Source organism: Heteronotia binoei, chromosome 17 (genome assembly GCF_032191835.1).
Source record: "Heteronotia binoei isolate CCM8104 ecotype False Entrance Well chromosome 17, APGP_CSIRO_Hbin_v1, whole genome shotgun sequence".
Lineage (NCBI taxonomy): Eukaryota > Metazoa > Chordata > Lepidosauria > Squamata > Gekkonidae > Heteronotia > Heteronotia binoei.
This window is the reverse complement of record NC_083239.1, coordinates 56,393,977-56,412,563: the sequence shown is the minus strand read 5'-3', so window position 1 is coordinate 56,412,563 and position 18,587 is coordinate 56,393,977. Positions and strand designations below refer to the sequence as shown.

General features: G+C 55.6%; 2 protein-coding genes across 2 annotated transcripts in view; both read right to left on the bottom strand.

Annotated features, from left to right (window-relative positions):
• LOC132586353 (cytochrome P450 2G1-like) overlaps positions 1-18,587 on the bottom strand; it is a 520,878-nt gene that overhangs the window by 93,474 nt on the left and 408,817 nt on the right. The window lies entirely within an intron of this gene.
• Positions 2,423-18,482, bottom strand: COQ8B (coenzyme Q8B). The gene is made up of 16 exons (XM_060257803.1): positions 18,233-18,482; positions 14,169-14,231; positions 13,572-13,612; positions 12,858-13,169; positions 11,501-11,567; positions 10,172-10,249; positions 9,509-9,631; positions 9,026-9,111; positions 8,429-8,569; positions 8,177-8,258; positions 7,680-7,773; positions 6,578-6,719; positions 6,244-6,351; positions 6,052-6,117; positions 5,799-5,885; positions 2,423-3,760 (listed from the first exon to the last, which is right to left on the bottom strand). The coding sequence occupies exons 1-16, from the start codon at positions 18,480-18,482 to the stop codon at positions 3,458-3,460; spliced, it is 2,043 nt and encodes a 680-aa protein (XP_060113786.1). The 3' UTR covers positions 2,423-3,457.

Here is an 18,587-nt window from a genome sequence, read left to right as displayed (position 1 = left end):
GGGCACATAGCAGCACTTCAGGAAAGCACCGAGTCCAGAGTTTAATTGTCGGTGTTCTAACTCACACGACCTATTCCTTAAGCATATGCTTTGGGCGCATCCACTCATTCAGTTTTTCTGGGAGGATTCTGTATGAGAAAGGTTCATTGACTTGGGGGGATGCGTATGTACTTTTAAACGGTCTTCCTGTCTCTTGAAGCCTGGCAGTCAACCACAATGCCCTTGCTACAGCTAAAGGCTTGAATTATAACACTGGAAATGCTCACCTCCTGTCAGTCAGTGGATTGAGGACCTTGTGTCTTCATCACTAGCGGAAAGCACAGAAGGTAGGCCCCAGAAGGTATCACGTTACTCTGCTCTGGTAAGACCTCACCTGGAGTATTGTGTTCAGTTTTGGGCACCACAATTTAAGGATATAGACAAGCTGGAACAGGTCCAGAGGAGGGTGACGAAATGTCAGAACTGGGAACTTCAAAAGAAACGCATCACTTTGTTTCAAAAGTTAATCCGTTTATTTGAGAACTCTTGTCCATGGAAGAAGCAAGTTGACTCTGATGGCTTCCAAGGCCATCGGTACATTCTTATACATTGGTAACATAAAACAATAAATCCTTTCTCACACTGCGAGAGACAGTTGTCTGTTCCCAGGCTTCTTGGTGACCAAGTCCTGTGAGAAAAGGCTAAAGGAGCTGGGCACGTTTAGCCTGGAGAGGAGGTGGCTGAGAGGTGATATGATCACCATCTTCAAGGACTTGAAGAGCTGTCTTAGAGAGGATGGTGTGGAATTGTTTTCTGTGGCCCCAGAAGGTCAGACCAGAACCAATGGGTTGAAATTAAAGCAAAACAGTTTCCACCTCAAACATTCTGACCGGTAGAGTGGTTCCTCAGTGGAACAGGCTTCCTCCTTGGGAGGTGGTGGGCTCTCCTTCCTTGGGGGTTTTCAGGGGAGGGATGGTGGCTCGGCAGTAGAGCATCTGCATGGTAAGCAGAAGGTCCCAGGTTCAATCCCTGGCATCTCCAACTAAAAAGGGTCCAGGCAAATAGGCGTGAAAAACCTCAGCTGGAGACCCCGGAGAGCCGCTGCCAGTCTGAGTAGACAAGACTGACTTTGATGGACCGGGGGGGGGGGGTGTCTGATTCAATAGAAGGCAGCTTCATATGTTCATGTTCATATGTAAACAGAGGCTAGATGGCCATCTGACAGCAATGAGGATCCTGTGAATTTAGGGGGAGGCGTTTGTAAGTTTCCAGCATTGTGCAGGGAGTTGAACTAGATGACCCTGGAGGTCCCTTCCAGCTCTCGGATTCTATTAAAAAAAACTTCACAGCGACTTAATTTTTAGGAAATCTTTTAGAGGAATTTATTGGCAGATATGCCACCACTGTTGTTGTATTTGTTTCTATATACCCCCCCCCCCACTGTTAAAAAGAGTTGTTTTTTTAGTTTCTTCCACTTCTTTCTCCCCCCTCCCCTGAAATAAATTTTTCGAAAGGTGGGAGCCGTGTGTGGGTGGGTGGCAGCGGAGGGGACATCTCCCCTTGGGAACAGCCTCCTCCCCACCCAGGGCAGGAAGTGCGGGCCCCTCCACGGACTCCTTTCATGGACTCTTGCAGCTTTAGGGAAACAGGTTAGGCAGCTTTTTGAGAGCTCGCTGCTTTTTGTGTGTGCATAATCCGGACGCTTGTTTTTATGGCTTTGCTGCCACATTGTGAGGCGCTCTGGAGACGGCAGCGTAGCCATTCTCTAGATAAAATAAGAAATCTGTGACCTGCCGGCTCGCACTGGCACACTACCACAGAATGGCAAGCTCTAGGGGCCACCAAGCAGGCAGCCAAGGCCCCCTCAGAAGGGAAGGGGGGCTCCAGCTTACCCAGGGGGGTGGGTCTTAGGGACCACCAACAGCTTCTTCCTTGGCTCTCAGGGTGGCCCGGGGAAGACCAGCAGGCAGCAAAGACCTGGGTGAAGTCTGAGGTGAAGCCAAGGAGAAGTGGATTGTGGGCTACGGCAAGAGGTGGGGTTTTCCCTGGCTTGGGATCCCGCTGGGGGCACTCGCTCTTGGGGGACCTTTGCCAGAAAAGGGGCATTCTAGAGCTTTTTCTCAAGGGCTGAACATTCTAATGCTTTCTTGCTGGTGCCAAGGAATGAAAGACACTTATTGCTCACAGCCGGCAGAAAAAAGGAAAAGGCAGACTTTCTGCCAAAGGACCGAGTGTTTTTAAATCTGTTCCATTCCTTTTGAGTTTACCTTAGCCATTCCTGACACTCAGTTTTCTTTTCCTGGTTTCTGGACCCGTCTCAGGGGTTGAATTATTAAAGTATTTTGTTTTCATTTTGGATGCAAGAGGGCCGATGGCAATCTCAGCACAACTCAAGCAAATACACAATCACACTAAAAATCCTGGACAGAAAGAGAGACACTTCCACAGAGGTTGGCGGAACTTTAATATGGCTGATTCAGACACTCTTCCACATCTAGGATAAAACGGGGCCACAAATCCAGTGAATAAAACACCCCCCTCCTGTAAACATTTCAAACTGCCACTGACTCCTTCCCCTCTTCTCCCACTATCAGCCCCACCCCATTTAGAGAACAACTGCAGCAGAACGGGGGACACCGCCAAGTCTGCCGGAACAGGCAGCCCTCTCTCTCTGCAGGGGCTGGAAAAGGGCAGACTGAGGTCTCAGCCCCAGGGCTTCGTTCTGGTTCTCCCCCCAACCAGGTTTAAAAACAGGGGAGGAGGAGAGAGGAGGGGAGAGGGGACAGAAGCTCCCAAGCAAGGCTCTCTGCCTTCCAAGTGAAGGACGGGGTGGATGTGGACAGGCAAGACCCCCCACAGCCCCCAACTAGCCCAGGCAGGCTTTGGCTGCTGTTCTTCACTTCACTGCTAGCCCTCCCCAAAGCCCACCTCTGTCCTTTGCCCTCTGCCTCTGCCCATCTGCTGCCAACACTGTCCTTTCCTACCAGCACGGCATACAGACAGGCCAAGTGCTGAAGCGGGCAGATGGCAGCCAGGGCAGGGGAGGCTGGTCTAGTCCAACACTGCAGCCACATTGCCCCTCTGGCAGCACCCATTGCCTGGCAGTGAGAGGCAGGAGACACGCCAGAGGCCCAGCCCACAAGGGGCTCAGAGAGGGCCTTCCATAGTCCCTTCTGCATTGCTGCACGGTTCCCCCAAGTGGCAAGAAGACTGGGGAGGGGGGGAGACTGGCCCTTTGAAGCTTGGATGCCCAGAAGCGCAGGTGGCAGGGGCCAGCACTGCCAGGGAGGAGCAGAGACGGCAAAACTCAAGGCACCAATGCAATGTCCGTTCCTTCAGAGCAGCACTGGGGAGGAGGCAGCTGCTAAGCCGATTCTGCCCAAGAAATTCCGGGGGTCCTCATGCAGGCTGCCCAGCCGAGTGTCAGAAAGGAGGGACTCCACCCGCAGAGGCTCCTGGCCCGTGCCGCTCCTTTGCGCTACACTCCCTCTGCCACCACCACATCCTGTTCCCGGGCCACATACTGGGCATAGGCTTCCTCGAACATCTCCCGGCAGGGAATGACTGCGCCCAGGCGGGCACAGATGAGGAAGGAGCCTGCCATCTTGCGGTGCAGGGAGTAGCTCTCTTCCGGCGGGGAGCACAGGCGATGCTTCAGCATCGTGGGGATGAGCTCCTGGATGCAGCGGGTGGTGTTCTGGGTGCGGAAGTCAAAGGGGCCTGCAGCAGAGAAGGCCTCGCCCAGGATCATCACTGCCTCCACGTGTGCCTCCTCGAACACCTGGCGGAGGGAGCGGCAGGGGAAGAAGAAGATACTGGATTTATATCCCGCCCTCCACTCCGAAGAGTCTCAGAGCGGCTCACAATCTCCTTTCCCTTCCTCCCCCACAACAGACACCCTGTGAGGTGGGTGGGGCTGAGAGAGTTTTCACAGCAGCTGCCCCTTCAAGGACAACCTCTGCCAGAGCTATGGCTGACCCAAGGCCATCCCAGCAGGTGCAAGTGGAGGAGGGGGGAATCAAACCCGGTTCTCCCAGATGAGAGTCCGCAATCTCCTTTCCCTTCCTCCCCCACAACAGACACCTGTGAGGTGGGTGGGGCTGGAGAGGGCTCTCATAGCAGCTGCCCTTTTAAGGACAACCTCTGCCAGAGCTATGACTGACCCAAGGCCATTCCAGCAGGTGCAAGTGGAGGACTGGGGAATCAAACCCGGTTCTCCAAGATAAGAGTCCGCACACTCACCACTACACCAAACTGGCTCTCCAACTGGAGTCTGACTCTGAACTGGAGTCAGGCCCTTCAGCACAACCTGCTCTGAGCCTGCATCTCCCAGGTCCACCTCACAACTATGGCTGCCACCTGGCTGACTCAGATTCTGCTCCCACTGCCAGAACTGCTCCTCTGAGCATGTGCAGAATGCCCTCCCGTAAGCGCAAGGTATTTCGGGTTCCTGTGAAGGGCTTCCAGGACCCTGTCTCCTGTTGGGCCGCAGACATTCAGTGTTGCTCTGCTGTCCCTCCCTCTTTTAACGTATGCACTGACTGAGTACACTTCTGGTCAAGCAAGACCCACCAATGCCCCCCCCCCCCTTCTCACTTTGGCTTCTCCCTCGCTTGGCACAGGGGCCCTCCTCAGAAGTAAAACATCTCCAAGCACCTGGGCCCAACCCAGCCACCCAGCCAGGGGCCACTCGCCAACTCCCAACTTGCCAGTAAAGAAAGGACCATGGGCCTCAGAGGAAACACCCACAGGGCCAGCGGATTGGCCAGCAGCCAACACTGGGGAGGGGCTCTTGCCGAACGGCTCATGGACCTCTGGGGGGGGGGGGCTCAGCCGTGCAGCTGACAGCGTCCTGGTCCAGCTGAGCTCTCACTGGGTAAACACTGCCCCCCCGCAGCCATCTCTCACTCCCTCCCTCCCCCCAAAAACCCCACATCTGCAATGCTGGGATTGTCACGCTGACCTTGCCTAGCAGGCTGGCTACAAAGGCAGCCAAGAAAATGCGTGTGAGTCACTTGCCGATCACACTGTGAACCGTTTGCCGGCTTCAGTGTGAAGTGACTCTGGATTCCACCAGGGGGAAGCCCTGCTGCTTCCTGGCCCAGGCACGAAGGCTGGTGGGGCACCGCTGGGCCTTTCTAGGCAGTTTGAATGCCTACTTCGCTCTCCTCTCCTGACAGGGCCATTTGAGCAGGATGTGTGTGTGTGTGTGTGTGTGTGTGTGTGTGGCGTGCAAGCAAAGGCCTCTGGCTGTCTGTGTCTTTTTGAGCTGCCAATGGAGAGACTCTCCTCCTCCGCCTCTCTCGGCCCCTTCCAAAACAACCTCTTCCTTTAAGACTACCCAGAGGCTTGTAAAAAAGGACACGGAACACATTGCCAGTAGCTACAATGGAAATGCTGGCTGAGGGGTGGGAATGGGAAGGGAGTAGTAACATTTCCCCAGTAATTAAATATTGTCCCTTGTGTGCACCATCTAAGCGCTCTCCTGAAGAGAAAAATGAGAGCAGGATCCACTCAGCATCCTCCCCACGGGGGCATTTTACATCCTGCAGAACCGCGGACGTCCCCAGAGGCCCTCGAAAGGAGCAGGTCGGCGCTGGCCCCCAAGAGTGACACAGACAAGTTTCAACAGCCAGGGTTTTCCCAAAGGTGCTCTGGGAAATGTAGTTCAGGGAAGAAGATGCGATGGCAAAGTCTTTCAAAGAGACATGAGATCAAGGGGTCCCCAGAGGGAATCCGTCCCAGGGACAGCCCAGACCCACCTGCCACACCCTCCCCTTCTCACGGTCTCCGCCAGGCCCCCACTGCTGGCTTCTCACCTTGGCCTCAAACCCCGTCATGAACTTGAGGTCCTTGGATTTCTGGAGGACTTTGGCCCTGTCGCCGTCGGCAGCCGCCCTCACCACCTGGCCAGGCAGAGGGAGAGAGCTGGTTGGTGTGACAAAGCCCACCCCGCTCAGAGAGCTCAGGCCCCTCCGGTGGGAGGGCAACAGCAGCTTCTGGCCAGCAAGGCCTCGCTGGTCCCCAACCGGCAGCTCCTTTGCTGGGGCAGGCCGGAAACACACCCCTCACCTCAATGTAATGGTCAGTGAACTCCTTGCCGAAACCTCGGCTGGCCCCGAAGTCCAGCAGCGTCACCTGGAAAGAAGGTGGGCAAAAGAGGCCGAAATGACTGCAGCCACAACAGGAAGGGTGTGTGTGTGTGTGTGACTGGCCCAACCCTCCACCCCAACACTCCCAGGAGCCTCAGGAAAGCCACCACACCTTGTGTCTCTTGGGGTCGTAGAAAAAGTTGGACCAGTTTGGATCGGTCTGCATGAAGCGGAATTCAAAGAGCTCCCGCAGGCAAAGGCGGAGGACGTGGGAGCAGATCTGGGGAGGAGCCGGAGGAGTCAGCCAATGGCGGTGGGAGCAGGGAAAGGAGGGGCCCCCACCCATCCACCTAGAGGGAAGCTCTCCCGCCCCAGAGCATGGGGCTCCACACTAGCTGTGACTAACCGGCCACTGGAAGAGTCACTCCCCCCTCCAATGAATGCTTTTGTGAGAACGCAGGACAAGCGTCCCACAAGCCCACTGCGTGTCGCAGCTCCCCTCTCACCTCGTTGCGGGTCTCTTGGTCGAGCGTCTGGCACTGATCCATCGGGACGCCACCCGCCAGCTCCATCGAGAGGACCCTCCTCGTGGACAGCTCATCGACCACTGCTGGCACCTCAAAGAAGGGGTCTCCAGCCAGAAGCCGCCTGAGAGAGAGGGGAGGACATCAGAGGAAGGCCTGTGGGGAGGCTGAGGCTCTGCCCAACCCACCCCCCACCTGCTGCTGGATAAGCCTGCTCTGAACCAGGCAAGTGCTCCTCTCTGGCCCTGCGGTCTGGGGGCAGAGGGGAATCCGCTGACAAAATCCCTGCATTGGCACTGAAGCTGGTCTGGCCCGGCTGGTTTTTTGTTCAGTGTTGCCTTCGGGACCAGTTGCCAGAAATAGAAGTGGGAAGGCTGGGAGTGGGGGGGTTTATTTTGAGCTGCACGCCCGAGAGGGACAATTCTTTTGCTGGACTCAGCCGCTTGGCCTCAACAAGACCCGCGGAACTGGAGGATGGCTGGAGCTGGCCGCAAAGGCCATGGACCACCAGAGCTCTCCGTGTCCAATTTTCTCATCAGAGGCAGCAGCAAAAAGGACAGACGGCGGCCCAGGAGGGAGAAAGGTATTCTGGGAACCAAGGGGGTGTACTGTTTGGCCAGCCACAGAAATAGGTCTTGGGGCTTGTCCCTCACAGGGGAAACAGGAGCAGCGCAACTGCCCTCTTGCCTGCACGGCTTCTATGCCAGCAGCAGCCCACAGTGGGGTCCAGAGGGTGGAGGAGGGCAGGTGACTTCCTCATGCAGGCTTCTCTGGGAAGCACAGAAGAATCCAGCAGCTTTCTGAGTCCCAGGCCCAGGGGAAAGATGCGTTGTGCTGGCCTCCAGAGGTGCAGAAGGCAGCCTGTTGTCGCTTGGCCCAACAAGCTCCAGCGGAGAGACCCGAGGTCAACACCACACTCTGCCAGTTCCGTTCTCGCCATGCTGCAGGGAGCAGTGGAACCCTGCAAGGCACCCAGAGTACGGAATAACGAAGGCTGGCTGAAGGCTGGGCAAAGAAGAGCCCCTCAGTACAAGGCACACAGCAAGGAAGTCACTGAAGCAGCCGGGGATGCCCTCCGCAGTACCTGAACTTCCGGGCGCAGTCAGCTTCCCGCAGGTAGTCACATTCCCATCCCAGCTCCTTCTGCAGCACCTGCAGGGTCTTGTCTGCAAAGAGGCCTGTGGGCAAGGGGAGGAGGGCAGAGGAGAGGTGCTGAGTGAGCGCAGCCCCCCCACCCCCACTCCACCAGCAGGCACCTGGCTCCAGGTCCTTCCAGGCTGCGGGGAAAGCCGGCCCTTCTCCCTGGGACGCCTCCCCGACACCTTGGAGCCTCCCCATCTCCACCCTCCTCCTTTCCAGGCCTCAGGCCCCAACGTCCTCACCTCCGCTCTGCCCCCTCCACCGCTCAGCCTCCCCCAGGCCTTTCCCAGTCAACAGCCCGGCTCCTCTCTAGCCCTCGAGTGGGAGGGGCTCAGCCCAGACGGGCACTTTCTTGCCCCTCCCAACACCGGCCTGACCACGGCCCTGGCTCAAAGAGCACCTGGCCAGCCATGCCAGCGTCCCCTCCCCACCGCTGATCACCTTCCGGCAGCATCATGCTCATCTTGAGCACCGAGAGGAAGTTGTCCACGTCACTCCGGATGCTCTGAGCAATCCCAGGGTACTGCAAGGGAAGAAGGACATAGGCAGCCTCGGGGGGGGGGGGGGGGAGGCGCTGCCCCAGGCCTCCCAGCCTGACCCCTTCTGCCTTCACTGCACTCCTGGCTCCTGCAACAGTGAAGACTGGCATGGCTCCCCCAGCCCCACAGATCCCCCCACCGGCCGCTGGTCTACCTGGATCTTTAGCGCCACCTCTCTGCCGTCCTGCAGCACTCCCCGGTGCACCTGCCCGATGGAGGCTGCGGCAAACGGTGTCTCCTCGAAGGAGGCCACTTTCTCCTGCCAGCTGCTGCCCAGCTCCTGAACCAAGACACCCTGTGAGTTCAGAAACAAAGGACGGGTTGGCACAGCTCGGGCCTCACAAGCCTGTCCACTGTCCGTGATGTGGGAAAGCTGTCCTGGGGCAGCAAAGAGATGGGTGCAACCGCCCAGCAAAGCGCACGGAGGCACAAGCCAGAACCCACAAAGGCCCCTGCTTTGCCGCCTCTTCTCTCTCCTTCCTGACCCATAAAGAAGAAAGCAGCAGACAGGCGTATGTCTGATTAGGACTGACAAGACCTGCGTTCAAATGGCGACAAAGTTCATTGTTGACAGTGAGGATAAAAGGATGACCTGTATGTTTGAAAAAGAAACTAAAACAAGCAGGAGAGACAAGTGGGCTTCGAGTCCTGCTTGGCTTTGCCACAGCACTCCTTCAATGCTCCCCCTCCCCAGTCAGCCCCCTGCAAAAAAGGGGCACGGGCAACAGAGGGGTCCAGCCCCCCCCCTCACCTTCATCTGAGCAGGGGGCATGAAGTCTGCACTCTGGCGGACACGCTCAAAGATCTGCTGCAGCTCAGGGCTCAGGAAGCTGTTGTCTGTGGGGAGAGGGGTTACTGGGGGCTGGAGCCCATGCCCAAAGGGGGCCTCCAGGGAGGGAAGCAAACTTATAAAGCTGGAGGGGAAAGCACTGCTTGCCTTCTTGAGGAGTGCGCTCTTATCAGGTGCTAGCTGCTAGCTTCCAGGATCTTCCACAGGGAGGGAGGGAGGGACCGTAGCCATTATTCTGGGCACTGTTGAGGAGAACCCCAGAGAACTGGGGGGGGGGGGGGGCTGCTGGTGGGGAGACACAGAGTAGCACCAGAGCCTGAGCAGCTCTCCTGTGGCCATATTTTGGCCTCTTGAGCAGCAGCCTTTCAGATCTAGAGCTCCCTGGGGTCTGATGGAGGGCCACCCACCGTTGGCCCCTGCTGTGGGAATGGGACCCCCCCTTACCTTGAATACTGAGCATCTGGCCAATCTTGAGGGCTGCGCCCCGCATCTTGCAAAGGGTGTCGACGATCCGCTCGGCGTTAGCCTCAGACAGGAAGGGGTTGGAGTCCAGCAGGGCACCCCCATCTACAGAGAGGGCGGGAGGGGGAAGGGGAGGAATCGTCTGTCTCCCAACAACAGCCCCAACTGGGCCCCCCTAAGGACTTGGGGAAAGGGAGTCTTTTTAAACGAGGATTTTGTTTCTGTTTTGCATAGAATTGTGGTTAATGCCGTTCACCAGTTTGGGCCAGGAAGTGGAATGCAGATCGACAAACACAAAGGCCCGAAGGGGGGCACAGCAGGGCCTTCCCTGGCTTGCTAACTCCCCCACCCCCGGCTACTTTGGAAAGCCAGGCAGAAAAGTAGAGGTCGCAAGCCTGCCCTTCCCTCCCCCCGATCCTGACATTCCTTCAAGCAAGCAAGTGAAACTGTGGGCACTTCCACACACCCCAAATAGACATGCTTTTGATGCACTTTTGCAACTGGATTTTACTGTGCAAAATGGCAACATCCACTTAAAAACGGCTGCTGGAGGGGACTGAACTGGCATTATTCAGCACATGGGAAAGTGCCCTGTGTCTGAGCAGCCCCCCCGAGCTCTCCCCCCCCCCCCGCCACAGTTCTTACTTTTGGGCTTTGGCTCTCCATTCAGGGAATTCCTCGCCACTTCGGCCAAGGCCCCCAGGCCCAGCCCCACCGCCAAACCTGGGAGGAAGAGATTCATGAGAGGGGAGGGGGGAAGAAGCCCCTGAGGCAAACAAGGCACAGCAGCTCCACAGCAGAGGACCGCCCCTCGCCCAGCAGCTCCACAACCTACTGACACTTCTGGGCACGCGCCCCCTGCCAACCTCAACCGTGTCCTGGGAACGTGGACAGAACTCTCAGAACGTGGCCAGCATCTCCCAGCAGCAGATTTTGCTGATACAATGTTGAATCGTCTAACACCCAGCAGCAAGTTCTTAGCCCTCCCAAAGGGACAGTTCCTGAGGTTCTGTGCCTTTGATGCCTTTCCTTCTAAACGCATTTGCAGCAGAAGACCACAGCTCCAAAGGACTGTCCCCTCCCAGGCGTTCCTGAGCATCATCGACTAGTTTTCAGCCTGCTCTCTACTGGCTGCTCCCCCACTTACGGCTGCCTGCCTGGCATCAACCACAGCCCAGGCCCTTCCCAAGGGAGTCCTAGCCATGCCTGCCTCCAGGTGGGCCCTGAGATCCCCAGACTACAGAGACCAGTCCACCTGGAGGAAGATGGACGCTTTGGAGGAGGGACTCTGTGGTCCCTGCCCACCCCCAAATCTCCAAGAGCTTCCCAAGCTGGAGTTGGCAACCCCACCCCTCCACAATCAGTGATCAGGAAGGACCAGGCAACCCTGAGAAGTGAGGGGAGGGCCCTCTCTTGAAATCCTAGAGGCACTGCAAATGCATATTATTTCCCGGGGCTTTCAGTGGGGCAGGCATCTTCTGTGTGTGTGTGTGTGTAGGGGGGTTATCTTATTCTAGTGGTTTTAAATGTGTCTTGGAAGCTGCCTTAAACTGGATACGGAAATTCAGAAAACAGAGTTGTGCGGGTGCTCAAGGGAGATTTTGGAGCCCTTCTTGGCAACATCCCGGAACTGGACTTCTCCCCCTCAGCTTCTGGGATTTTGGGAAGACTCCTTGCCTTTGTTGCAGCTGAGAGGTCTGCAAGCACGAGACAGTGCCCAGTTGGCAACCACACGCCATTCCTGCCCCTCAAAGAAGCACACCGTAGGCCTTAAGAGGCAGCCCTCGCCGTGGTTCTTCCCCATGCGGTTGCTGCCTAAAATTCCTACTCCACCTATGCCAAAAGTGAGAAGGCATGCAACACACGCTACATTAAGTCTGCTTCTATGTACCGAAGCAAAACGGGCACAACAACTTGCCTTGGCCATCGTTTCTCTCTCTCTCTCTCATGTGCATGCAGCATGATGGATCTTACCCCCAAAGTTTGCAAGGCGTCCCACTCGTGTAACTGGCACCTTCCTCTCCCGAGCTCTCTCGCTAAGCTGAAGAACAAAGATGAAATCAGAGAGGCAAACAATGCAGACCCCTGGAGGCTGCTAGAGAGCCTGTTTCCTCCAGGGCTGGAAACAGGGTGCTGGGGCCAGAGGGACCTCTTTAAGGGGAGATGTGGCTGTGCTTTCCAACTCCCCACCCAAGAGAAGGAAGACTGGCATTCTACTGCTCCAGAGATCAAGGCTGGATGCAACGAGCATTGGCTGCAGGAGGGCAGATTTTGGCTGAACAGTATTTAATTCGTTTCTTCCCAAAGCAGCTAACGTTATTCTCTTCTACTCCATTTTAATTTCACAACAAGGAAGGTTAGGCTGAGAGAATGGGACTGGCTCAAAGTCACCCAGTGAGCTTCCAGTGGGGAGGGGGAGCTTCCAGTGGGGAGGGGGAGGATTCAAATCCAGGTCTCCCAAAGTCTAGTCTGACTCTTAACTGGTGCTCTAACTCCTTAATGGTGGAAACAAACTGGAGACTTCAGAGTCGGATTAACAATTAGGCCAAGTAGTCACTGGCTTATGGGGCCCCCCCCGCCTTTAAGGGCCCCAGGCCAGCTTTCCTCCCTGGTTATCCCCCTGCTAGCAGCCCTCCCAGCCTGCACTGCATGCACAGCCAGCAACTGAGCCGCTCTTTGCTTGACTTGCCTGGTGCAGCTGCTGCTGGCGTTGTCGCCAAGTTTGCCTCTCTCTGCCTCTCCCCGCAGCTTTGGAGAAGGGGCTTTTGAGAAGGGGCCTGCAGGCTGCAGCAGGGGCCATGGGAGGTGGGGCGGGTGCTCAGACTCTGAGATAATTTGCGAGGGGGGTCCCCCAAAATTTCAACTGCTTAGGGGCCTCCACAGAGCTTAATCCAGCACTGGGAGTCTTGTAGCAGGGCCTTCCCAACAGAAAAAGCCTTTTCACGGTGGAACTGATTGTGGAAGGATGAAGGCTTCCCCTCCCGGGAAGATTTCATCTACTGAGAATGCTCAGGCGTTGGATTTTCGGTGCTGAACACGAGTCTGGACTGCCTATACAGCCCTCTCTGACTTGAGGACTCCTTGGCTGTGGTCTAATCCATCCAGGCAATTCTGATGAGTTGAAGTAATGTTTGTTTAATTGGATTTACACCCGCCCTCCCCACCAAGGCAGGCTCAAGGAGAGAATGAAGGAGAGATTCTAGGCCACTGTTTTTCTTACCCGGGTTCTCAGTGACATTAAGCACCCGCATCACAAAGAGCCCAGCATGTAAGGCAGACATACAGCTGTCCCTCCAGCACTAACTTCTCTCCTGCACCGAGCAGCTCTTACCTTCTGCCTCGCTTTACCCTGGCTCTCCAGGTCAGTTTTTGGCCGACACGCCCTGGCTTTCTGGATGTCTTCCACTGTGAGGCCCCCGAGTGATGCAGACTGATGAATCAACCGGAGGCAGCCACACCTGGGGTCTCTCAAGGCCCAGGAGTCCCCCTTGAAAATGTAAAATGGGCCGCCTCCTGATGGACAGACTGTCCAGCCAGAAGAACTTAAAATGGTGTGGCAAGAATTTGATTCCCATTGTGAAGCTATTCCTCGGCAAGGCACATTCTGCTGCTCTTTTTGGAGAGATGCTGGCACTGTGATGCCCTAAAAGAAAAAGAAAACCAACAGACTTTCCTTAGTACTGCGTGTAGCCTGAATACCAACCCTACCTTTGGCAGATTCTTTGAGAGCCAAGGTGCAAAGAATTTTCTGTTCTGCTCTTTCTTTTAATGGTGTAATAAAATGCGGCAACCCAAGTCTATTTCCAACCAACATCAACGGAAAGTGATTTCCCCATTTTATAACATCTTTTAAAGAAGCAACAAACCAGAAAATCTTTTTCCCCCTTTGTTTACCATAGAGCATAATATTCCTTTTATGGAACACATGAAGCATTAGCCCGGTTATTGCTGACGCTTGCATATTTGAAGAGCATGGCCTTCTAACGGCATGGGCCAGGGAAGGAAGGGCTGGCCTGGGATTCAAGGAGACCCTGGCTTATCTCACCCAAGCCCTGGGCAGGCAGCCCTTAGCTTCCCCTGTGGATGCTGGAGACATCAAGAGAATAGACGACACAGCACGCTTCAAAGGCTTTATTTCCTGCGTAAGGCTCATAGATTACTTCATCTACGTGGGCTGATTTTAGTCAGCAAGGCTGAGCATCAGCATTTTATTTCTGCAGCTGTGCTGGCTTTTGTGCATTATTGCAGCAGGCGGTGAAGAGCCTCTCCTTCCCAAGGGCTGCACAAGAGCTCCTCTCTCTCTTCTCTGCCTGCAGCAACCCACCCCAGCGCTGCAGTCAGTCAGTCCACGGATGCAGCAGCCCAATGCTCAGCAGCCCCTGAGACTGTCCAAGTCACACTTTAGGGAGGGGGCAGACGCCCACCTCGGAGCATGCCGTAGGTGACCCCCCCCCCTTGTTAGAGCTGCCAACTCGGGCTGGGAAATTCCTGGAGATTTGGGGGTGGGGCCTCAGTAGGGACAACGCCAGAGAGTCTCCTCCGCCGCCAAAGCAGCTCTGCCAATCCAGGAGGCCTCCAGGCACCACCCGTAGGTTGGCAACCCCACCTCTCGTGCAGGGCCCCACCACCGCCCCCCACTCACCCTCCTCCGGCGCCCCGCCCCAGCCCAGAGCCTCGCCCCCGCCGCCTTCCACCGCATCCCAGCCTGGGGAGACCGCGGGGGGCAAAGGGCGCCCCTCAAAGGCCCTCTGGAGACAGGGAGGTCAAAGGTCACCGATGCCGGAAACAGAAATGAAGCCGGCGCGCTGTCCCCACCACGGTCCGACCTTCCAAGCCGGGCAGCTACTTCCGGCCGCTCCTGCGCCCGCCTCCAGGACAGCCAATCCGAGGCCTCGCTCCCGGAAAGGGAGAGCCAATAAGTTCGCCAGCAGCCGCGGAGGACCGCCCACACGCAGTGCCCGCCCCCCCCCGTGATGCGCGCGCAGCCTCCCCTTCGCTTCTGCCGCGCTGCCTGCGCGCCTTTTCTGCGGCTGCGCGGAGTGGGGACTTGCCCGGATGAAGCAGAACTGAGTTCTATTGCAGGGGCGAGCTTTCGTGTGCGCGCAGCAGGGCTCTGGCAGGCACATTGAAACTGAAGTTAACAGTTCAGAGAGAGAGAGAGAGAGAGAGATCTAGAAGAAGAAGAATTGCAGATTTATACCCCGCCTTTCTCTCTGAATCAGAGACTCAGAGCGGCTCACAATCTCCTATATCTCCTTCCCCCACAACAGACACCCTGGGTGGGGCTGAGAGGGCTCTCACAGCAGCTGCCCTTTCAACGACAACCTCTGCCAGAGCTATGGCTGACCCAAGGCCATTCCAGCAGCTGCAAGTGGAGGAGTGGGGAATCAAACCCGGTTCTCCCAGATAAGAGTCCACGCACTTAACCACTGCACCAAACTGGCTCTCTACAGAGGCATCTGCCTAGGATCTAGGCAGATGCCTCTACAGAGCTGAACTGCAAACTAGCATGCAACTTAATGAAGAGGGACGGTGGCTCAGTGGTAGAGCATCTGCTTGGGAAGCAGAAGGTCCCCGGTTCAATCCCCGGCATCTCCAAAAAAGGGTCCAGGCAAATAGGTGTGAAAAACTTCAGCTTGAGACCCTGGAGAGCCGCTGCTAGTCTGAGAAGACAATACTGACTTTGATGGACCAAGGGTCTGATTCAGTATAAGGCAGCTTCATATGTTCATATATGTTCAAGATGCTTTGCCAGATGCAAACACCAACAACAAGCTATATTTTTAAGTCATGATATGTTTGAATTTAATTGGGAACAGTGGAGCATTTCATAAAAATTAGGAGACTAATGTGTTAAAGTATCCTTCCTAATTGTTAAGAGTAATTGAGACTCTTGTTAGGTTCCATTCGGCTCTTCTCAAGCACGGAGTTAGCTGACAGCATCCCTTCCTTTGAGTGTGTGTGTGTGTGTGCAGTGTTATGTCAGAGGAACACATTCCAATATTCATTGCATTGCATTATGTTCACTATACCAATGATATTACAGAAATTAAATACACCAAGATATTACAGAAATTAAATACACCAAGAGGCTGTTTAGCTTTTCTTGGTGAGAATGAGTTTAGATTTGTGTCCATTTGGTGTAAGGTTTGAGCTGTTTGCCCTCTGTAGAGAACTGAAGGGCATTGTTGGCATTTAATGGCACATACTGGGTTTGAAGATGAGCAAGTGAATGAGCCTGTAAAGTTGATGTCAGGTCCAGTGATTGCGCTGTCTGGGTGTCTGTGGCAGCAAAGCTGGCATCTGTTTTTTTTCAAGGCCTGATACCAGTGTCCACATTCAAGTTAGATGTTGTATTATTGTGGGTGAGGAGTTGTTTGAGAGTGGGGGGTTGTCTGTGTGCAAGAAAATGTGTGCCCCTCCTCCAGTATTTGTGAAAGAGAGCAGTCATTGTCCAGTAGAGGCTGTAAGCTGTTGATGATGCGTTGAACTGAGCTGAGAGCTGTATGTGACCACTAGGCTAGGAACTGAGAGTCCAAGTTCTGATCTCCCCAGGGTGATCTTGGGGCAGCCGCATAGTCTCATCTCAACCTACCTCACAGGGTTGTTATGAAGATAAAATGGAGGGGAGGAGAACAAGTCCCTGCTGGGGAGAAAGGAAGCAAAATAAATCAGAGCGCTCATGGTTGGCCCTTCTGCTTCCGGGGGCGCTCCCTTCTGGATCACAGCAGCCCTGAAGAAGCATATGTGGCGGGGGGAGGGGGGGCTTGCATTGTGGACAGAATGAGGCTTTGGGGGTGGAGAGTGGTGCTTAAGCAAATGGACTTTGGAAACCTCTGGAGAAGAGCAGCAGTGATGGCCCCATGGCCCCTCTCGGGCTTCTGCAGCCTCTTCTTCATGGAGTGAAACCTTGTCTAGTTTGTCTGATGATGGTTCTGTTGTGGGAGCTGCTCCGGGGGCCAGATGGGCCGGAAGACAGGATGGTGACAACTCTGTAGCAAAGGGAAGGAAAGCCCAGGTGGAGGAAGGGCAGGGCTTCTGTTCCAAGGTTTGGGGCTTCAGGCGGGGTGGCCAGGGGTAGCCGTCCTAGTATTCAGAGGGAGTTTTGAGTTGGTTCTAGACATAGGAAGAAGAACTTCTCCTCTGGGGAACTGTGCAGCAGCTGGTTGCCCAAGGCCTGCCTGCCACTTCTGGGGGGGGCATGATGAGCTCAGGGCAAGCGGTGGGGACGGCCAGGGCAGCCTCAGCCCCCCCCCCACACCTTTGCCAGACATCCTTCATTTGAGTCACTTCTCAAAAACGGCTGGACGTGGCTCTCCTCCCCACTGTCAGGACTTTGATGCTGCCCTGGTGCCCCTTCCTAAGTCTGTCCCCCAGCAGTGTCTGATGGAGCAAGTGCAGCTCCCTTCACAAGGGAGCATCTTGGAAGCAATGTTGCCTCCCCCACCCCAGCAAGCACCCCTTCGAGGGGAGGGACCATCCCCAGACTTCCCTGCTGCCCTCACAAATCAGGCGCCAGGGGGGCCCAAAGGGATGCTTTTCTCCGCCCACCCCCACCAAAGGGACCCTCTCTCTTTCTAGACACACGAGGCAAATCGCGTCTCCTCAGCTGACTGCCTGGGAAACGTGCAACTTCTCCTTTCCCTCACTGGCCAGGAGATGGGAAATGGGAGGTCAGGTTTGGCAGCAGCTGTGGAGACCGAGAGAGGGCAGGGGGCTGCCGGTCTGTTCCCTGGATTGCAAGCCAGAAGCGGCAGTGCCCGTTGTCTTGCTTGATCTCTCTCCCCAAGTCAGATGGTATCTTGCTAGGCCCCCCAGTTCTGGAGCCAGCCTGTGGGGTGGGGGGGGGCACATGGCAAGGCACCTGGATTCTCAGTTGTGAGTGGCAGGGGGCAGAGGCCCACTTAGAGTTCTTGTCCGGCAACCCAGGCAGGCCAGCAGCAAGGAAGAAAGGTGCCCCCCCTTCTCAGTGTTTCCCAGCCCAGAAATTAACTTTTGAGGCTCAACTTAACTCGGCTCACGTTCGTCTTGGCCAAAGGAACATTCTGCCATTAAAAGCTTCGGAGGGCTTCGGTCTGCAGTAGAGCGGCCAGGTGTGAGTCCAGGAGGACTTTAGTGACCAGTAACATTTTTGGGCATTCGAGATTCAAAGGTCCCTTCACCAGATGGAGAGGAGAGCTGTGACTCTCGAAAGCTCACACCCTGAAGCTCTTGTTCGTCTCTAAGGTGCTGCTGGATTCAAATCTAGCTTTTCGGAGAGAGGGTCTGACAAAGGCAGACTCAGGTGGGCCACCGTGTCAATAAGAAGCAGCAGGACAGAGTTTGAGTCCAGTAGGGCACCTTGAAGACCAACGCAGTTCAATTCTGGGTGTGCACTTTCATGTGCATGCACACTTCCTCAGATACAGTAAAGTGGAAGTTGCCAGTCCACACATATAGGCAGAGGGTGAGCAGCAAATTAGCATGTTTGATGGATGCAAAGACCAGCCAGGCACCACCTTCCTTGCAGCTGGATGTGTGAGCTGGCATCTTAGGCAGGATCCTTCCGGTTGGGAAAGCGGCACACCAAAGGCAGACCCATTTTGGTGCGACAGCAGAGGCCCAGGGGTCAGGCAAGTGGATCTCGCAGCTTTGCTGGTGCCAAACGCCCGGGATCTGTCCTCTGGTGCAGCTCAAACATCTGGGCATCTGGTGGCATTTGAATACCTCGCCCATTTCTTCTTGGCACGCAGCTTTTGTGTGCCCCCTCCATCCGGCGGCAGCTGAGTCCACCATGAGTGTGCCTGCTCTCAGGGACCACGCTCTGAACTTTCACAAAGGAGACAGTCAAGCAGTGAATCACAAAGCGGCAATTCTCTAAGCCCGTATCGACCGTTTCCTGCGCAGGCATTCCAGAGAGGAAAGAATTCTTGGTCAAGTTCCAAGTCTTGTTTCGTGGGGGAAGCCCAGGGCTCATCTTGCTTGCTCAGTGCCCCCCTCATCCTGTGAAGCCAGCAGGGAGGGGGGGGCAGTATGTTTTCAGTGTGGGCTTTGGGGAGGAAGCCTGAGGCTCCAGCCGCTT

Excerpts from the sequence above, each read along its gene's own strand:
- COQ8B (XM_060257803.1), bottom strand. The coding sequence starts at position 18,482 with ATGAGCCCTGGGCTTCCCCCACGAAACAAGACTTGGAACTTGACCAAG. Across the intron at positions 11,568-12,857 it reads AGGGTAAAGCGAGGCAGAAG|CTTAGCGAGAGAGCTCGGGA; the intron begins GTAAGAGCTGCT and ends TTTGTTCTTCAG. Across the intron at positions 8,570-9,025 it reads TGCCCCCTGCTCAGATGAAG|GGTGTCTTGGTTCAGGAGCT; the intron begins GTGAGGGGGGGG and ends CTGAACTCACAG.